This window comes from Capricornis sumatraensis, chromosome X (assembly GCF_032405125.1).
Source record: "Capricornis sumatraensis isolate serow.1 chromosome X, serow.2, whole genome shotgun sequence".
Classification (NCBI taxonomy): Eukaryota; Metazoa; Chordata; class Mammalia; order Artiodactyla; family Bovidae; genus Capricornis; species Capricornis sumatraensis.
In genome coordinates, this window is record NC_091092.1 from 78,921,210 (window position 1) to 78,942,789 (window position 21,580).

A 21,580-nucleotide genomic window follows, 5' to 3' on the forward strand; every position below is an offset into this window, starting at 1 on the left:
ATCTCCTTCCTCCCTCTTCTCTATATAACTCTGTGAATCTCTTTGGGTGTTCCTGTCTGTGGGGAGTTGTTTCACCATTAACCTAAGGGTTTTGTCTTCTGTGTTGTGTGGACAGAGAAGTCTTGATGCTACTGTCAGAGGTTGGGATTGAAACCCAGAGGCAGGGGGCTCAACTCCAGAACTTTGGACTGTTATAGAATTCCTGACCCCAGGGAATATTGTTCCCTACACATAGCTACACTGAGACCATGCTCCACCCAAGAGGCATCAAGCTCCAGTGCCAGACACCCCACGCTAATGGTTTTTTTCTTTTCAAAATCATTTTAAGAAATCTTTCTAAATGATACTTGGATTTTTTTAAAACAGTTAAAAATTTTTCCTAATTTTTAAAAAATTGTGGTATAATTGATATACAACATTTTGTTGGTTTCAAGTGTGCAACATAATGATTCAATATTTGTGTATATTACAAATGATCAGCACGATAAGTCTAATTTAACATCCATCACTATATATAGTTAGAAATTTTTCTTGTGTTGAAAAATTTTAAGATTTATTCTTAGCAGTTTTTTACTCTTAGCAATTTAAAAATATATAATAGTTGTCATGCTGTATGTCATATTCCTATGACCTATTTATTTTATAACTGAAAGTGTATCTTGATTTCCTTTACCCATTTGGCTCACCCTCTGCCTCCTGCTTCTGGCAGCCACCAATCTATTTCCTGTATCTATGGGCTTTCTCTTTTTTGTCTCTGTCAGTGAGACCATACAGTATTTGTCTTTCTCCAACTTATTTCACATAGCATAACACCTTTGAAGTCCATTCATGTTGCAGATGGCAAGATTTCATTCTTTTATGGCTGAATAATATTCTATTGTATATATTTACCACATTTTCTTTATTCATTCATCCATTGATGGGCACTTAGGTTCTTCAGTCGCTCAGTTGTGTCCGACTCTTTGGGACCCCATGAACTGCAGCATGCCAGGCCTCCCTATCCATCACCAACTCCTGGAGTCCACCCAAACCTATGTCCATTGTGGCAGTGATGCCATCCAGCCATCTCATTCTCTGTCGTCCGCTTCTCCTCCTGCCCTCAATCTTTTCCAGCATCAGGGTCTTTTCAAATGAGTCAGCTCTCCGCATCAGGTGGCCAAAGTACTAGAGTTTCAGCTTCAACATCAGTCCCTCCAATGAACACCCAGGACTGATCTCCTTCAGGATGGACTGGTTGGATCTCCTTGCAGTCCAAGGGACTCTCAAGAGTCTTCTCAAACACCACAGTTCAAAAGCATCAATTCTTCAGCACTCAGCTTTCTTTATAGTCCAACTCTCACATCCATACATGACCACTGGAAAAACTGTAGCCTTGACTAGATGGACCTTTGTTGACAAAGTGATGTCTCTGCTCTTTAATATGCTATCTAGGTTGGTCATAACTTTCCTTCCAAGGAGTAAGCGTCTTTTAATTGCATGGCTGCAGTCACCATCTGCAGTGATTTTGGAGCCCAGAAAAATAAAGTCAGCCACTGTTTCCACTGTTTCCCCATCTATTTGCCATGAAGTGATGGGACTGGATGCCATGATCTTAGTTTTCTGAATGTTGAGCTTTAAGCCAACTTTTTCACTCTCCTTTCACTTTCATCAAAAGGTTCTTTAGTTCTTCACTTTCTGCCATAAGGGTGGTGTCATCTGCATGTCTGAGGTTATTGATATTTCTCCCAGAAATCTTGATTCCAGCTTATGCTTCCTCCAGCCCAGTGATTCTTATGATATACTCTGCATATAAGTTAAATAAGCAGAGTGACAATATGCAGCCTTGACGTACTCCTCTTCCTATTTGGAACCAGTCTGTTGTTCCATGTCCAGTTCTAACTGTTGCTTCCTGACCTGCATACGGTTTCTCAGGAGGCAGGTCAGATGGTCTGGTATTCCCAATTCTTTCAGGATTATCCACAGTTTATTGTGATCCACATAGTCAAAGGCTTTGGAATAGTCAATAAAGCAGAAATTGATGTTTTTCTGGAACTCTTGCTTTTTTGTTGATCCAGCAGATGTTGGCAATTTGATCTCTGGTTCCTCTGCCTTTTCTAAAACTATCTTGAACATCAGGAAGTTCACAGTTCACATATTGCTGAAGCCTGGCTTGGAGAATTTTGAGCATTACTTTACTAGCGTGTGAGATGAGTGCAATTGTGCGGTAGTTTGAACATTTGGCATTTTCTTATCTTTGGGATTTCAATGAAAACTGACCTTTTCCAGTCCTATGGCCACTGCTGAGTTTTCCAAATTTGCTGATACATTGTGCAGCACTTTCACAGCATCATCTTTTAGGATTTGAAATAGCTCAACTGGAATTCCATCACCTCCATTAACTTTGTTCATAGTGATGCTTCCTAAGGCCCACCTGACTTCACATTCCAGGATGTCTGGCTCTAGGTGAGTGTGAGTGATCACGCCATCATGATTATCTGGGTCGTGAAGATCTTTTTTATACAGTTCTTCTGTGTATTCTTGCCACTTTTTAATATCTTCTGCTTCTGTTAAGTCCATACCATTTCTGTCCTTTTGAGCCCATCTTTGCATGAAATGTCCCCTTGGTATCTCTAATTTTCTTGAAGAGATCTCTAGTCTTTCCCATTCTATTGTTTTCCTCTATTTCTTTGCATTGATTGCTGAGGAAGGCTTTCTTATCTCTCCTTGCTATTCTTTGGAACTCTGCATTCAGATGCTTATATCTTGCTTTTTCTCCTTTGCTTTTCCTCCTTTGCGTTTCGCTTCTCTTTTCCCAGCTATTTGTAAGGCCTCCTCAGACAGCCATTTCACTTTTTTTGCATTTCTTTTTCTTGGGGATGGTCTTGCTCCCTGTACAATGTCACGAACCTCTGTCCATAGTTCATCAGGCATTCTATCAAATCTAGTCCCTTAAATCTATTTCTCACTTTCACTGTATAATCATAAGGGATTTGATTTAGGTCATACCTGAATAGAATCTGATGCTGGGAGGGATTGGGGGCCGGGAGGAGAAGGGCACAACAGAGGATGAGATGGCTGGATGGCATCACCAACTCGATGGACATGAGTTTGGGTGAAATCCGGGAGTTGGTGATGGACAGGGAGGCCTGGCGTACTGCAGTTCATGGGGTTGCAAAGAGTCGGACATGACTGAGTGAACTGAACTGAATGGTCTAGTGGTTTCCCCAACTTTCTTCAGTTTAAGTCTGAATTTGGCAATAAGCAGTTGATGATCTGAGCCACAGTCTGCTACTGGTCTTGTTTTTTGCTGACTGTATAGAGCTTCTCCATCTTTGGCTGCAAAGAATATAATCAGTCTAATTTCAGTGTTGACCATTTGGTGATGTCCATGTGTAGTCTTCTCTTCCACATCTTAGCTATTGTAAATAGTCCTGCAGTGAACATGAGTTTGCACATATCTTTTCAATTAGTTTTTTAATTTTCTTCAGAAAAATACCTAGAAGTAGAATCATATGGTAGTTTTGTTTTTAATTTTTTGAGGAACTTTACCATTTTCCATAGTGGTTGCACCAATTAACATTTCCACTGACAGTGCTGAGGCATCCCTTTTCTCCAGATTCCTGCCAAAACTTCTTATTGCTTGTCTTTTTATGATGACCATTCTAACAGGTGTGAGGTGATATCTCATTGTGGTTTTGATTTGCATTTCTTTGATGATTAATGATGTTGAGCTTCTTTTCTTCATGTACCTAGTGGTCTTCATTATGTTTCCTAAGTTGGAGTTTTTACCATTAAGTTGTCTGATTTCTTTATATGTTTTGGGTATTAAGCCCTTATCAGATATATGATTTGCAGATGTTTTCTTCCATTCTAAACTTTCCTAAATCTGTTATCAGTATTTTGAGCAAGGCATAATGGTTACCTAATCTTGGAAGAATAAAAAAATTTAATATTAGCCTATGAACTGCTTTATGGGAATAAGGAAGCTAGAGGTTTTTATTTTCATATGTATCATTACTTGAGACCTCTGAAATATATATGGTATGTTTTCCCTAAAATCTGACCATGCAGGGTTCTAAAGATTCTATGAGCTTTAAAAAATATTTGAGTATATTTGAAAATAATTTGCTTTGTGAAGTGGCCATATGAATCTATTTTCTGATATTTAACAAAGAATTTCATTTAGAAGATTTATTGTTTATTTTAACAGGTTAAAAATCTGTTTATTGTAGCAGATTAAAAATAATCCAGAAGGTGTTCTTATTAGTATTGTTAATGCTAGTTAATGCTTAGAAGCAATGCAAGAAATTAGAGACATGTAGGTTATGGAGACCTCTGTTACATGAGTTTGAAAAAACTTCAATTTTGATAATGTGAAAGGCATCAATTATGGTTATACATCATGTTTTAGTTTTAAGGAATTCTATGGCTTAATCAGGTTCAGCCATATGGATTCTGGAGCTCAAGTCTTTTTAGAGAATGGTGAAATCATTTCTACAGATTCAGTAACTGGTTAATGTTGTTGCTAACTGAGCATGTCATTTTTTTCTCAGAAAGTAGGGTCAAGACTTCAGAGTATGTCTGCCTAATGCTTGAATGTATTAATAAGTATCTCAATTTTACAGGGCATATATCTTAATTCTCCCTTCAGAATTTCTACATTTTGTAGTTTTGAAGACATTAATTTCTATTTTATAGTTTTAAAATGACCTATTAATAACAATACTGTTTGTGAAGTCAATGCATTTTACTTTGAGAATGAGTAATGGTGATTAAGTTATAAATAAGTGACTCCCAGGAAATAGAAAATTTATTTGAAAATTGTACTCTTCCTTTAGCTAAAATAAACTTTATCTCCAGTTTAGTTTTACTCTAAGGATCATTGAAGTTTCTTCACGCCGTAGGAACAGATTTCAGAATGATTTGCTAGTTTCAGCCAATGTTGATAGTTCATGTCACTTTTATCATTTATTGTTATTTCAGAAACTGTTGAAAACCTAATTGCAACAGACATTTCACCTAACACACCTGAGGCAATTGATAGACTCTTCATGGATATAGGAAATATCAACAGAGGGTCTATGGCTGAAATACAGGATTGTCAGGTTGGTATAAAAATAATTTAATGATAAGTTTTTATGATTCACTGTTTTAATTAATGTATAAATAAAAAAACAATCTTCATGATTAACATGAAATCTAAATACATAGAAATCAAGCCTAATGGCACATTTAGGGAAAATAGTGTTTTAGAAACCAATGGAAAAATATGTCTCAAATTTAGTATGTACTATATAACCTCTCTAGGCTTCACTCTTCTCATATGTTAAAAGGAGAATAATAAATGTTGTTATGAATAGTGAACAAAATAACATTTAAGGTCCTGGGTTGTTGTTGTTCAGTTGCTGACTTCTGTCTGACTCTATGACTCATGAACTGTACCACGCCAAGCTCCCCTGTCCTTCACTATCTCCTGGAGTTTGCTCAGATTCATGGCCTCTGAGTCAGTGATGCTATCTAACCGTCTCATTCTCTCCTGCCCCCTTCTCCTTTAGCTTTTAGTCTTTCAGGGCCTTTTCTAATGAGTCGACTCTTTGAATCAGGTGGCCAAAGTACTAAAGCATCAGCTTCAGCATCATTCCATTCAGGGTTGGTTTCCTTTAGGATTGACTGGTTTGATCTCCTTGCAGGCCAAGGGAGTCTCAAGAGTCTTCTCCAGCACCACGTGAAAGCATCAGTTCTTCAGCGCTCAGCCTTCTTTATGGTCCAGCTATCACATCTGTATGTGATTACTGGAAAAACCATAGCTTTGACTATACAGACCTTTGTTGGCAAAGTGATGTCTCTGCTTTTAATACACTGTCCAGATTTGTTATATAGCTTTTATTCCAAGGAGCAAGCATCTTCTAATTTCATGGCTGTGCTCACCATCCACAGTGATTTTGGAGCCCCTTCTATGTGCCATGAAGTGATGGGATCAGATGCCATGATCTTAGTTTTTTAAATTAAGCCAGCTTTTTCACTTTCCTCTTTCACCCTCATCAAGAGGCTCTTTAGTTCTTCTCTTTCTGCCATTAGGGTGGTGTCATCTGCTTATCTGAGATTGTTGATACTTCTGGCAATCTTAATTCCAGCTTATGATTAATTCAGCCCTGCATTTTGCATGATGTACTCTGCATGTAAGTTAACAGGGTGACAATATACAGCCTTATCATACTCCCTTCTCAGTTTTGAACCAATCAGTTGTTCCATGTACATTTGTAATTGTTACTTCTTGCCTGCATACAAGTTTCTCATGAAACAGGTAAGATGATCTGGTATTCCTGTCTCTTTAATAATTTTCCACAGTTGTGATTAACACAGTCAAAGGCTTTAGCATAGGCAATGAAGCAGAAGATGTTTTTCTGGAATTCCCTTGCTTTCTGTATGATCCAACGGATGTTGGCAATTTGATCTCTGGTTCCTCTGCTTTTTCTAAACCCATCTTATACATAGTAGTTAGTCACTTAATAGTAATTCTCTTTCCCTTCCTTTTGCAGTAAAATAAGAAACTACCTAGTAGTGGGGAACTCAGTTGACTATAAGCCTTCGGAGGTAGTGCTTATTTTGAGGGGAGGGTATTTTTTTTTTCTAGTGTTTCATTGGAAGTCTGTCACTTAATTTTGAAATTGCCTTGAGGTTCTGAAACATTTTGAAAATGTTTATCTTGGGCAGAGCCTTCCATTTAGGTGACTGTACAAATGGAAAGGTGAGAAGAAAGTTTATTGTAAATATCTTTCATATGAAGGGCACAGCAACCCACTCCAATATTCTTGCCTGGAGAATCCCACGGGCAGAGGAGCTTGGTGGGCTACAGTCCATAGGGTCACAAAGAGTCAGACACGACTGAGTGACTAACACCCCCCCACACACATATGTAGCTTTATATATGATTCATATGCCATATAAGTTACCCAAGTGTACAAGTCAATGATTTTTAGTATTTCACAGAGTTGTATACTTATCACCAAAGTGAACTTCAGAACATTTTCATCACCCCAGAAAGAAACACACTCTCTATTTCCTTCTCTCTTCTCCAGCTCTAGACAGCTTCTAATCTACTTTCTGTCCCTGTGGATTTGCCTATTCTGGACATATTATATAAATGGAATTATACAATATGTGGTCTTTTGGGACTGACTTCTTCTACTTGAAAGTGAAAGTGCAAGTCACTCAGTTGTGTCCAACTCTTTGCAACCCCCAGGCCAGAATACTGGAGTGGGTAGCCTCTACTTTCTCCAGGGGATCTTCCCTTAGCATAATGTTTTCAAAGTTCTTCCATGTTGTAGCATGTATCTGTAACTCATTACCTTTTATGGATGAATAATATTTCATTCTTTGGGTGTGTCACATTTGGTATATCCATTCATCTGTTGATGAACATTTGGGCTGTTTATACCTTTTGGCTGCTATAAATAATGTTGCTATGGCACTATTAACAATATCTAGGACATGGAAGCAACCTAGATGTCCACTGACAGATGAATGGATAAGGAAGTTGTGGTACATATACACAAAGGAATATTGTTGTTCAGTCACTAGGTCATTTCTAACTCTTTGCAACTCCATGGACTGTAGCACACCACCATTCCCTGTTCTTCACTATCTCCCAGAGTTTGCCCAAGTTCATGTCCATTGAATTGGTGATGCTATCCAACCATCTCATCCTCTGCCACCCTCTTCTTTTGCTTTCAATCTTCCCAGAGTGAAGTAAGTCAGAAAGAGAAAGACAAATATCATATATTAATGCATATATATGGAATCTAGAAAGATAGTATTGATGATCCTATTTGTAGGGCAGCAAAGGAGACACACTTTGCTGTCTGTGTCTATGGAATAGACTTCTGGACACAGGGAAGGACCGGGTGGGATGATTTAAGAGAATAGCCTTGAAACATATATGCTAGTATATGTAAAATAGATAGCAAGTGGGAGTTGGATGTATTACACAGAGAACCCAAAGCTGGTGCTCTGTGAATAACTTAGAGGAGTGGGATGGGGAGGGAGGTGAGAGGGTTCAAGAGGGAGGGGCACATATATACCTATGGCCAGTTCATGTTGATGTATGGCAAAAGCCATCACAATATTGTTAAGTAATATTCTCTAATTTAAAAACTATTAATCCAACTGAAAAATAGCCCTGTTGATATTTTAATAAAGATTATATTAAATCTATATATAAATCTGAGGAGAATGAACATCTTAAAAATGATGCTGCTATGAACATTTGAGTACAGGCTTTACATATTTTTAAAAAATTTATTTATTTTTTAATTGAAGGATAATTGCTTTACAGAAATTTTGTTGGTTTCTGTCATTTCTTTCCAGGTATGTACCTAAGAGTGAATTTGCTGGTCATATAGTAACTCTTTTATTTTTGAGGAACTGCTGGATTGTTTTCTAAAGTGACTACCATTTTACATTCCCACCAGCAGTGTATGAGTGACCCAATTTTTTCACATCATAAGCAAAATTTATTGTTCTCTTTTTTTATTATAGCCATTCTAGTGAGTGTAAAGTAGTATCTCATTGTGCTTGTTTTATTTTTAATTGTGGTAAAGTATACATAACATAAAATTTACTATCTTAACTATTTTAAAATGTAAAATTTAGTAGTATCAAGTACATTCACATCACTGTGCAACCAATTCCTGAACTCTTTTCATCTTGAAAAACTGAAATTCTATACCTATTAAACAACAACTCCATTTTCCTTTTCCCCAGACTCTGTCAACCACCATTCTGCTTTCTATCTCCATAAGTCTGACTACTCTTGGTACCTCATATAAGTGGAATCATAACAGTATTTATTGTTTTGTGACTCTAGGGCACGTGGACTTTAGTAGTTGTGGCATGCAGGCTTAGTTGTCCTGAGAAATGTAGAATCTTCCTGGACCAAGAATTGAACCTATGTCCCCTGTGTTGGCAGGTGGAGTCTTAACCACTGGGCCACCAGGGAAGTCCATGTTCACTGTCTTAAATGACTGAATAATATTCCATCTAGTAGATTTATTGTAATTTGTCTATATATTTCTTTATTACTGAGTGTTTATATTGTTCTTAATTTTTCACTATTGTAAATAATGATATGAGGAACACTATTAAGTGCAGAGATTATCCCTTCCATATTTTAGATGATTTCCGTAAAACAATTACTGTGTCAAAAGATAAGAACATTTTTTGGCTCTTTTTACATATTTTTAAATTGCTTTCCAAAATACCAAAATAGGCAACTTCTTTAAGTTGCTTTATTCTGGATGTTTATATTTCCCCCTAAATACCATTTGTTGTTCTGGGAAATTTTGAGTCAAATATTAACTCCATGTGCTTTTGATGAAACATATCAAATAATACTTCATGTGAAAGTCATCATTAGGTCAGTTGTGGGATGGGGATACTATGTGAGAGAGATGGAGGTGAGCATGATAGTGAAATGATGGCCATGCCAAATAAATAATCTATTTAAAGTGGAGCTCATCAGGGAAATTTGAAACTGTAGTGGGGAAAAGTGGCACTGGAGAAAATAAACTAATAAACTAAAATACAATTGTGTACCATTATTGTACACAAACTGAGTTTAAATTTTTTCCAGTTATTATTCCTCTTAGTCATTTGCTATCAATATGTTTATGATAAGAATGGTAGGTATAACTTTTATTATAGTCACTATAGCACACTGGGAGATTTAGGCCAGAGCTGTGGTATATTGGTCTCAGGCAGTAGTACCACCCAGGATCAACTATTGCCTCTAGAAATCTCTGGCCAGAAGCCAACTTATTGCAAATTTTATTCTTGTGATGCTATGAGATTGATTCATTTTTTCATCTGGTTGACTAGGTTCCACCTGACAGAAAGATAAACCCCAAAAGAAGCTACCAAAATCTTTGCTCCCCTTGTTCCTAGAACAGGACATAGTAAAATGAATCTTATTATTTGAATATGTATTCTTTACTTAGCACTTTGGTGGGTAATGTGAGTGCTACATAAATTGAGTAAGATATGATCTTTGATATCAAGAAGCCTAGTTGGGAAATAAGAGTAACAACAAAAACAAAGGATAAATGATACAAAGGTTGCTGAGGGTCGGACACGACTGAGCGACTTCACTTTCATTTTTCACTTTCATTCATTGGAGAAGGAAATGGCAACCCACTCCAGTGTTCTTGCCTGGAGAATCCCAGGGATTGGGGAGCCTGGTGGGCTGCTGTCTATGGGGTCGCACAGAGTCGGACAAGACTGAAGCGACTTAGCAGCAGCAGCATTATTTAATTGTTCAATTATGTGAAACTTAGTGAATACAGGAATTCAGAGAAGAGAAAGATAATGAAGAATGTAGTGGTTGTTGAAAATTTCATGTATGTTCTTGGTGAGTTTGAATTTGAATTACATAAAGATAAGGGGAGGAGGTATATCTGGTGAAGCCAACAGTATGTATTTCTTGTTGTTGTGTCCTACTCTTTGTGGCCCCATGGACTGCAGCGTGCCAGGCTCCCCTGTCCTTCACTATCTCCTGAAGGTTGCTCAGACTCATGTCCAATGAGTCGGTGATGCCATCCAACCATCTCCTCCTTTGTTGCCCCCTTCTCCTGCCCTCAATCTTTCCCAGCATCAGGGTCTTTTCCAGTGAGCTGGCTCTTCACATCAGGTGGTCAAATTATTGGAGCTTCAGTGTCAGCAACAGTCCTTCCAGTGAATGTTCAGGGTTGATTTCCTTTAGGACTGACTGGTTTGTATGAATAAAGGTACACAGATAAGAATGAACAAGTTGTGTTGATAGGACAGTGATATAATTGCTCTGATGCTAAGTTTTTGGGAGAAAAGGTAAAATGAGGCTAGGTTATAGAGGACATGTGCTGGAGTCTAGCTTCAGCAGCCAGGGAATCAGCCTGAAGGGGTGACCGGTGTTGGTGGACAATGATGTAGCCTCTGACTCAAGGTGCGGGGCTACGTGTTTATTTCAAGCTTCAGGGTTTCTTTTATACTTTGACAAAAGCGTTAGGTTAGAGGTTTGACGTTTTTAGTTCCCCTCCCACCCAGATTTATTGTCTCCAGAAATCATTGTTGCCCTACAGAGTTCCTGCTTCAGCGATTCAATCGGCTTTACTATGTTATCTACTTCCTCTTATGTGTCCTATACTTAACTTGTGATTACATTGTAACTCATGCTTCATTCCTCAGTTTATTTCTTATCTTTCTAAATCCTGTTTGCCCCTAGCATCTTAAGATCACTATCTCCTAAAAAGGCTTCTAGCTATTAATATCTCTAAAATTCCTAATCTCTATAAGCTATAGTAAAATATGCTAACACTACAACATTCCTTAAACTTTTAGCTTCTAACTAACTATTCTTAATTACTCCTAAACCCTAAACTCAGCAAACTTCTTTTGCCATAAATATTTCCCTCACAAACAGGTCTCAGATAACAATCCTTCTCATGGCCTCAAGCTGTGGCCTATGTGCTCATCCTGAAACATTCTTTGTAAAGATCCTTCCTTGAACAAATGTCAATGGTTACTTTATAGATTATTTTCTGGGCACAACTGCAGAAGGCTTTGTGCTTTCTCATGCTTCTCTCAAGAACAATAAGCACCTTAACATTCTTTCCAGCCAACTCAACTGAAGAAAGGAAAGAACAAGTCAGAATCACAAGACCTAACTCCTTCATCCCGGGACCATGCCTGTGGGATGAGGAGGGGGGTTGGGGCCGTGCCTCCATTTTGTCAGTAATGCCTAACACGGCTCCTGACAGACATGTAAATAACCCACAATAGTTGCATAAATGTGAAACATGCAAGAAAGAAAATATCACTGGAGGCAGACAGTATTTTAACTAAGAAAGTGTTTCTGTTGCACAGATTGAACAAATGGCGGTAAACCTGTGGAACTGGGCAATTACCAATAAAATGGATTTGGTGATAAATGAAGAACAGAAAGCTAAAGGTATGTATACGTTTTGTAACTCATACTATGAGGAATATTCTTATTGTACATCAGATTGTGTTCCTGTAATTTAAATATTTTGATCAGTTCTTAAATGCATATTTATTGAAAGAAAATAAAACAATCCTTAGACCGTAGTTTCTCGAGCAAACCCTGCCGTGGTTTTATGGTTTTTCAGAGGTTAGCTCTTTTTCATAGAAATTTAAAAGCTTCACTGAAGAAATAGTCTGGTGGTGAACAAAAAAGGTGATTAAAAATGAGGTGGGGAAAATGAGAACTTGAAGAAATGTCAAAGGACATGGTTTATTTCTCTGGAGAAGAGATGACCAGAATCGTCCAGATTCTGAGGAACCATCAAATAGTAGGTTCTCTTCTCTGTTAAGAAAACAATGAAAAATGTTGCTGTGTGAGGAATTTAGATTGAATAAAAAATCTGTAAAGGATAGTTTCTTCATGAGGTGCGTTGATAAACATTGGACTGAGTTACTGAGGAAAATTATAGAAGTTTTTGTGAGAGCAAACAAGAATAACAACTAAAAAAAACCCCAAACCATATTCATCTGCTTGGGTGTATTAAACGTGATCCACTGTCTTGCAGAGTATGAGCACTTTAGCTAAATGGGCAGGATCTAGTGTGCTGACAGTTACTGATTTCCAACAAGGATAGTGACAGTTAATGCATTTTTGGAAAGTATATTGCCTCGTTATAAAGAGTATGTTGAGGCAACCTGTCGAAAGGTGATGTAGTGCTTTGCCTTGTAGACAAATGAATTTTGTCTGTATGCAACAAATAGAATTTAATACTAAATATTTACCTGTATGAATATAAACCAAATTGTATACAACCTCAGTGTACGTATTGGGTACTTAGTGGTTAGTATAGCCAATAATATACTTACTTATTAGCTCATTCTTCTATTAAGATGTTTAAAGAACAGTTCTGTCTCTTTAACTCTCAGATAAATGTTGATACCATTACTCCTAGAAGGCTTAGATCCTGGAGTTGTGAGGAGGGAAGAGTTGGAAATACATCTGTGGGAGAAACCTACTGCACAGATGAATTGTGTGATGTTTAAATGGGTTAATTCTAAACTCCTCCCATTCTGCATATCAGGGGACACTGCTTTGGCTGTTTTTCACTTCTTGCCCAATAGTGGGGATTTGGTAGATGAAGTGGGAGCTGCAGCCCTAGGACCTTTCCTAATGTACTGACTCTGCAGTTCTTAGATATTTGGGTGCTTGTTATGTGTACAGTATTTTTAAGATACAGTGGAATACAGGATGTAGTGCAGGAAGCATCTGGTTTAAAAAAATTTTATTTCCAAAATACGTTGATTGGTTGGAAGATATTTTGTCTCAAAAACAAATTCAATGTGCCTGGATTATGTTATGTGATCAAAAAAGTCATTAAAGATTTATGCACTGGGATTTTTTATTATTGGGAAGGATTATGGAACAATGGACAGAAATGGGAAAGTGAGAAGTAGAGGAATGACTTGTAAACTTTAGTTTTTGACCTGTTGTATTTGAGGTGACAAAGTTAGAGATGTGAGACTGGAGCTAGTGTGAAAGGTTGGGCTGCCTATAGATTTGATAGTTATTCACATGGAGATGATTGTTGAAGCCACACAAGTTGTTGAATTCTTGGAGGGAGAAAAGAAAGAACAGTGGCTCTTAAATATTCATATAAATGAGAGTCCCTTTTGGAGCCTTTTTCAAATACAGATGCTGAGGCCCCATCATTGGAGGTTTTGATTTTGGGGTTTAGGAGGAATTCTGGGCATGTCTATAATTTGTAAAAATTTCTTAGGAATTTTCATGCACAGCAAATTTTAAGAACCAATGATGTTGAGAGAATAGTGAGATTTTAACCTTAATTCTTCCAGTTAAGTAAAAGAAGTAAAAGAGCAAGGATAGGAGACATAAAAGGAATAGTCAAAATATTCTAGAGGAGACTCACTATCCACTTTAGTTCAGTCACTCTTGTTTCTGACTCTTTGCAACTCCATGGACTGTAGCACACCAGGCTTCCCTGTCCATCTCCAACGCTCAGAACTCGCTCGTACTCAGGTCCATTGAGTCAGTGATGCCATCCAACTATCTCATCCTCTGTCATCCCCTTCTCCTGCTTTCAATCTTTCCCAGCATCACGGTCTTTTCCAATGAGTCAATTCTTCACATCAGGTGGCTAAAGTCCTGAAGCTCCAGCTTAACATCAGTCCTTCCAGTGAATATTCAGGACTGATTTCCTTTAGGACTGACTGGTTTGATCTCCTTGCAGTCCAAGGGACTCTCAAGAATCTTCTCAACACCACAGTTCAAAAGCATTTATTCTTTGGTGCTCAGCTTTCTTTATAGTCCAACTCTCACATCCATACATGGCTACTGGAAAAACCATAGCTTTGACTAGATGGACATTTGTCGGCAAATAATGTCCCTCTCTGCCTTTTAATACGCTGTCTAGATTTGTCATAGGTTTTCTTCCAAGGAACAAGTGTCTTTTACTTTCATGGCTGCAGTCACCATCTGCAGTGGTTTTGGAACCCAAGAAAATAAAGTCTGTCCCTGTTTCCATTGTTTCCCCATCTATTTGCCATGGAGTGATGGGCCCGGATGCCATGATCTTAGTTTTTTGAATGTTGAGTTTTAAGCCAGCTTTTTCACTCTCCTTTTTCACTTTCATCAAGAGGCTCTTTAGTTCCTTTTTGCTTTCTGCCATAAGGGTGGTGTCATCTGCGTATCTGAGGTTATTGATATTTCTCTCAGCAATCTTGATTCCAGCTTGTGCTTCATCCTGCCCGGCATTTCACATGATGGACTCTGCATATAAGTTAAATAAGCGCTACCCACTTACTGAGTACATACTCCCTTATAGTGTTGTCAAACCATGTTATGGCAGGCAGTAGGTCAAAGGGACAAGGTAAGACTCCAGAATGAAAATGCCAGGCACATTATTCTTGAAGATCTAGAAAGGAATGGATTAAAGCTAAATAAACAGGACAAATAAAGAATTCACAAGTGCCAGCAGATGTAAAGTTAGAGATGTGAGAAAAAAATCTTTGTTTTGTGTAAAGTCCATCAACAAGCACCTAACCAGGATATTTATAGTATAGAGGGCCAAGAACAGGCTGATGAGAAGATGAGGATAGAACAACAACATCAAAGAAAACATCTTTATACTGAAATAGCATTCTGTCTTAGCCTCAGCTGCCTTTGGTCAGAAGGCTTAATGGTGATAATTATACACACCTGGATTAAGAAGGTAGGCCTGGAGCAAAGTTCTTAGACATTTCCCACAGAGGGACACTGCTTCATGCTAAACTAGGATAGAGTGAGGTGAAGGAAGTGGTATTTTTCAAAAAGGTTATGATCATTGGGAAATGTTGCTGTGAAGTCAGGGAAGCTGATCTTCGTGAGTGCAGCTTTAGTAAAATGATAATGAAGCCTAACAGATTGTAGGACGTTAGGGAAAAGAGGGAGTAGTAATAAAATTGAGATAGTAGGTCATTCAGTTCATGAAATTTTGAGACTTTCTTGGTGGTCCTTGTTAAGAACCACCTGGCAATGCAGGGACACAGGTTTGATCCCTGATCGGGGAACTAAGATCCCACAAGCCTGCACCACAACTAGAGAGACCACATGCCTTAACCAGAAGACCCGGAGTGCTGCAATTAAGACCTGATGCAGCCAAATAAATTAATTTTAAAAAAAAGTTTGGCAATGAGAGGAAGAGGTGAAATGGGATGGAAGCTTGAAGCACAGTGGGGTTAGTTGAATTTTTTCAAAGAAGGGAAATGGATATATTTGAAGGGAGAGGGGAAGTAATAGAGAGAAGCACTGAAAATATCTTTGGAGAGGGGAAATAATTGAGAGATCAGGGTCATTGAGAATACTGAAAAATTAGTAAACTTTGAAAAAAAGAAACATTTTCAAAACTGGAAATGCAAGACAATGTAAATATTTAGAAATTATTTTACTGTAAGTTTTTTCCAGAAACAAATTAAATTTGTTGAGGGAATGAATGAATTTTACATTTTGTGATTGTTAATAAAAATTTGATTACTTCAATTACCCTGTAATTTAAGCTGGGCAAATCCCTTTTTTATTAGAATATTAATTAAAATGATACTAGCATAGATAGAATGGCTGCAGAGTTTTAAAAATATCAAGGCAATTAGTTCAGTTATATGTGGAGTTATCTTTAAAAATCTGGGTATGTTTTATGATGAAAAAAACCACACAAATAAAAAGGTTACAGTTATTCAAGCTTTCCTATTTTCAGGGTAAATTAACTGTACAACGAAGATATCTGTAGTTTCTAAGTTATGCTTCAAGAACTTTACCTCATCTGAAGAAAATTATTTAGGAAGTTTCTCATTTTAGGATAATAATCTTAAAATATTCTAATATTCAGAAATTTTGTCAGATGTTGAATAGCTTTAGATTTCAATTCTACTTAGAATTTTCCTGCTGGCATGGTGCATACAAGAGCATCATATGAGTCTTTGGAATTTAAGACCTGCAGAAATTAAAATTTGAAAATATCTGTTTGACTTAAGCAAATTATTCATTTGGTAATTTTGGTAATTTTACTTTTGGTAATTGATTTTTTTAAAAGGGCTTTAAAAGTCCTATTTTTAATAACAAATATGATTTTACTTCACTCCTCTTTTCTCTTTATAGGTGTATATAAAAGGAGAATGTTTTGTGTTTATGGGTATCTAATTACTGAATTACTGTTTTGCAGTGCGGCATGTTGCTTGTAAGTTGATCCGCATGTGTGAACGCCCAGATGCTTCAGAAGAAGCTATTCAAAGACAAATTTTGGTAAGTCCTAATTAAATCAGGAAAGGGCATATGCAGTGAGATAGTCATTACCCTGTGAAGATGGTTGAATTTAGTGTAAACATGGAAGAGGTGTTATATCCTTTAGTTCTATCATGTTGTTGTTATTCAGTCTTTAAGTTGTGTTTGACTTGTGACACCATGGACTGCAGCAGACCGAGCTTCCCTGTGCCTTATTATCTCCTGGAGTTTGCTCAAACTTGTGTTCATTGTCAGCAATACCATCCAAGCATTTCATCCTCTCTTGCCCTGTTCTCCTCCTGCCCTCTGTCTTTCCCAGCAGCAGGGTCTTTTCCAGTGAGTTGGTTCTTTGCATCAGGTGGCCAAAATATTGGAGCTTCAGCTTCAGCATCAGTCCTTCCAATGAATATTCAGGGTTGATTTCCTTTAGGATTGACTGGTTTGATTTCCTTGCTGTTCAAGGGATTCTTAAGAGTCTTCTCCAGCACCACACTTGAAAAGCACCAGTTCTTCAGTGCTCAGCCTTCTTTATGGTCCAACTCTCACATCTGTACCTGACTACTGGAAAAACCATACCTTTGACTATACAGATGGACCTTTGTTGGCAGAGAGATGTCTCTACTTTTAAATATGCTGTCTAGGTTTGTCATAGCTTTTCTCCAAAGGAGCAACCATCTTAATTTCATGGGTGCAGTCACCTTCCACAGTGATTCTTTTAACCCAAGGAAAAAAAAAATGCCACCGTTTCTACTTTTCCCCAATTTGTTTGCCATGAAGTGATGGGACTGGACACGATGATCATAGCTTTTGAATGCTGAGCTTTAAGCCAGGCTTTTTACTCTCCTCTTTCACCTTCATCAAGGGCCTCTTCAGTTCCTCTTTGCTTTCTGCCATTATAGTGGTGTCATCTGCATATCTGAGATTGTTGATATTTCTCTTAGCAGTCTTGATTCAAGTTTGTGATTCATCCAGCCCGGCATTTCACATGTTGTACTCTGCATATAAGTTAAATAAGCTGGGTGACAATATACAGCCTTGATGTACTCCTTTCCTAATTTTCAACCAGTCCTTTATTCCATGTCCAGTTCTAACTGTTGCTTCTTGACCTGCATACAGGTTTCTCACGAGACAGATAAGGTGATCTGGTATTCCCATCTCTTTAAGAATTTTCCACACCTTGTGATCCACACAGTCAAAAGCTTTAGTGTAGTCAGTGAAGCAGAAGTAGATGTTTTTCTGGAATTCCCTTTTTTTCTGTATGATCAGGCAGATGTTGGCAATTTGATCTCTGGTTCCTCTGCCTTTTCTAAATCCAGCTTGAACATCTGGAATTTTTTGGTTCATGTACTGCTGAAGCCTAGCTTGAAGGATTTTGAGCATTACCTTGCTACCATGTGAAATGAGGGCAATTGTATGGTAGTTTGAACATTCTTTGGTATTACCTTTCTTTGGGATTGGAATGAAAACTGACCTTTTTCAGTCCTGTGGCCTCTGCTGAGTTTTCCAAATTTTCTGACATATTGAGTGCAGCATCATCTTTTAGGTTTGAAATAGCTCAGCTGGAATTCCATCACATCCACTAGCTTTGTTCATAGTAATGCTTCCTAAGGCCCACTTGATTTCACACTCCAAGATGTCTGGCTCTAGGTCAGTGGCCATACACACCATCGTGCTTATCCAGGTCAATAAGACCTTTTTTGTGTAGTTCTTCTGTTAATTCTTTCCACCTCTTCTTAATCTCTTCTACTTCTGCTAGGTCCTTGCCATTTCTCTCTTTTATTGTGTTTATCTTTGCATGAAATGTTCCCTTGGTATCTAATTTTTTTTGAAGAGATTTCTAGTTTTCCTCTTTTTCTTTGGCTTGTTCACTCAAGAAGGCTTTCTTTTCTCTCCTTGCTGTTCCCTGGAACTCTGCATTCAGTTGGGTATATCTTTCCCTTTCTCCTTTGCCTTTCACTTCTCTTCTCAGCTATTTGTAAGGCCCCCTCAGACAACCACTTTGCCTTCTTGCATTTCTTTTTCTTGGGGATGGTTTTGGTCACCATCTCTTGTACAGTATTAGAGACCTCTGTCTACAGTTCTTCAGGCACTCTGTCTGTCAGATCTAATCCCTTGAATCTATTTCTCACTTCCACTGTATAATCATAAGGGATTTGATTTAGGTCGTATCTGAATGGCCTAGTGGTTTTCCCTACTTTCTTCAATTTAAGTCTGAATTTTGCAATAAGGAGTTCATGATCTGAGTCATAGTCAGCTCTTGGTCTTGTTTTGCTGACTGTATAGAGCTTCTCCATCTTTGGCCGAAGAGAATATAATCAGTCTGATTTCGGTATTGACATCTGGTGATGTCCATGTGTAGAGTTGTCTCTTGTGTTGTTGGAAGAGGGAGTTTGCTATAACCAGTGCATTCTCTTGGCAAAACTCTGTTGTCCTTTGCTCTGCTTCATTTTGTACTCCAAGGGCATACTTGCCTGTTACTCCAGTCATCTTTTGACTTCCTACTTTGCCTTCCAGTCCCCTATGATGAAAAGGACATCTTTTTTGGGTATTCTAGAAGGTGTTGTAAGTCTTCATAGAACCGTTCAACTTCAGCTTCTTTGGCATTTAGTGATTTGGACATAGACTTGGATTTTTGTGATATTGAATGATTTGCCTTGGAAACGGACAGAGATGATTCTGTCGTTTTTGAGATTGCTCCCTAAGCACTGCATTTTGGACTCTTGTTGACTATGAGGGCTACTCCATTCCTTCTAAGGGATTCTTGCCCACAGTAGTAGGAATAGCAGTCATCTGAATTAAATTCTCCCATTCCCATCCATTTTAGTTCACTGATTCCTAAAATGACAGTGTTCACTGTTGCCATCTCCTGTTTGACCATGTCCAATTTACCTTGATTCATGGATCTAACATTCCAGGTTCCTATGCAATATTGTTCTTCATAGCATTGGACTCTACTTTCAGCACCAGACACATCCACAACTGAGCATTGTTTCTGCTTTGGCCCAGCCTCTTCATTCTTTCTGGAGCTATTTCTCTGCTCTTCCCCAGTAGTACATTGGACACCTGCTGACCTGGGAGTCTCATTTTCCAGTGTCGTATGTTTTTGTCTTTTCATACTATCAATGTTACTTTCATAATAATTATATCTATTATCATTAGAGGTCTCAGTAGTACTGTAGTTGTTAGTACAGTGATTCAGTGGGCTAAATGTTGAACTTATAATTCAGAATTTATGAAAAGTAATGAAAGTAGTCAAAAGTAATAGTTTTCTACTCCCTCCCTTTCTACCCTCTGTCTTGCTCCCTATAAGCAAGTATGTTTTTAATGGAAAATATTTTTCCCAGTATTTTAAAACAGTATTTTATTGAAAAGCTCAAATGTACACACAAACTAGAAGATATAGTATGATTCCCCTATTTACTCATCACTCAGCTAGAGTAATCATCAACTCACCACCACTCTTGTTTATTCTGTATCTCTCCTAAGCAATCCCATGAATTATTTTCAAACAAATCCAAAAAAATATTATTTTGCCCATAAATATTTCAGTACATGTCTCTTAAAGACAAGATATTTTTATTCCAAAAAACCCTATTATTATACCCAATAAAATTTAATAAGGATTTTTCTAAAATCATAAAATATCCAGTCTTCCCTCCCTGTAACTTCTCACACTTATCCTCCTCCACCCTGCTTCTTTCCAGTTGGTTTTTAGAATCAGCATTAAATTTGCACCTTGTACTTTGTTAATATATTCTGTAGTTTCCTAAATTCTGCATTCTGATAACTACATCATAAGTGTATTGTTTAATACAATACTTTGTCCTCCATTTTTCCAGAAAACTAATAGTTAGATTTAGAAGCTTGATCTGATTCAGGTTCATTTTTGTCAAGAATAATTCATCAGCGGTATGGTGTACTTCGATCAGGAGGCAGTAATGTCTGTTGTTTCTCTTCTGTTGTGTAGTGCCCTTTGATGATTGTTATCCCTAGGTCCATTATTTCTGTGGAGATTTGCATTTTCTAACTCTGTATTCCTTCTTTGTTTATTAACTGGAATAGAGAGAAGCTTTCATAAACGATTTGGTCACTCTGAAGTATACTTTGTCTGAGAAAGTCGTGACTCTTCCCCTTTATTTAACAGTTTTCAAAATAATGAGTTGGTTCTCTAACATCCTTTAATGATGACTGTTTTTTTTAAATATTGTGAATTCATGGGTTTTAACATACTTAGTGACTTTCAATCCTTTGTAGTTATTATTATTACTGAAGCACAGTGTCCTACTTTTGGCTAGTAGGAGCCTCTTTAAGTGGTTCTGAGTCTTTTGGCATGAATGCAGCAGTTTTAATAGTTTTATTTGGTTTCTGAGATGACAAATTATCCAGGTTTGTCTTGTATAGTTCCTGCTCTAGAACTGGAATCAGCCATTCCTCTGAGGAGCCCTGTTTCCTTTTAGTGGAGAGTGTTATTTAGAAATAAGAGTCTGGATGTTACAAGTGCTCATTGCTATTGCATTGGCATTGTTTCTAGACCTTTTAAGTTGACAGAGCTATGAAGTACATTTTTTTAAAAAGAAAGTACATAATGAGTTCATACTGATATTTCCAATTGCTATTTAGGATTATAGTGTTTTACTTAGCTTCTTTTTCTTTAAACTTAGTTTCTTGATTTTATATTTGTGTCTCTGGTTCTAAAAATCTTGGGGCTAAACATTAATATAATGAATAACCTCTTTTATCCTAAAAATTATTTTTATAATAGTTTCATAATATACCAGTATCAATATTATTACAAAGAATGATTTCTAAAAATGG

General features: G+C 37.4%; 1 protein-coding gene across 1 annotated transcript in view; it reads left to right on the plus strand.

The window, feature by feature from the left end:
- Nucleotides 1-248: 248 nt before the first annotated feature.
- The window catches only part of TEX11 (testis expressed 11), a 220,582-nt gene continuing 199,250 nt past the window's right edge, over nucleotides 249-21,580 (plus strand). The window contains exons 1-4 of the mRNA XM_068963198.1: nucleotides 249-300; nucleotides 4,963-5,084; nucleotides 11,875-11,959; nucleotides 16,707-16,786. Of these exons, the coding sequence (XP_068819299.1) occupies nucleotides 249-300; nucleotides 4,963-5,084; nucleotides 11,875-11,959; nucleotides 16,707-16,786 (339 nt within the window). The remainder of the gene's footprint in view (nucleotides 301-4,962; nucleotides 5,085-11,874; nucleotides 11,960-16,706; nucleotides 16,787-21,580) is intronic.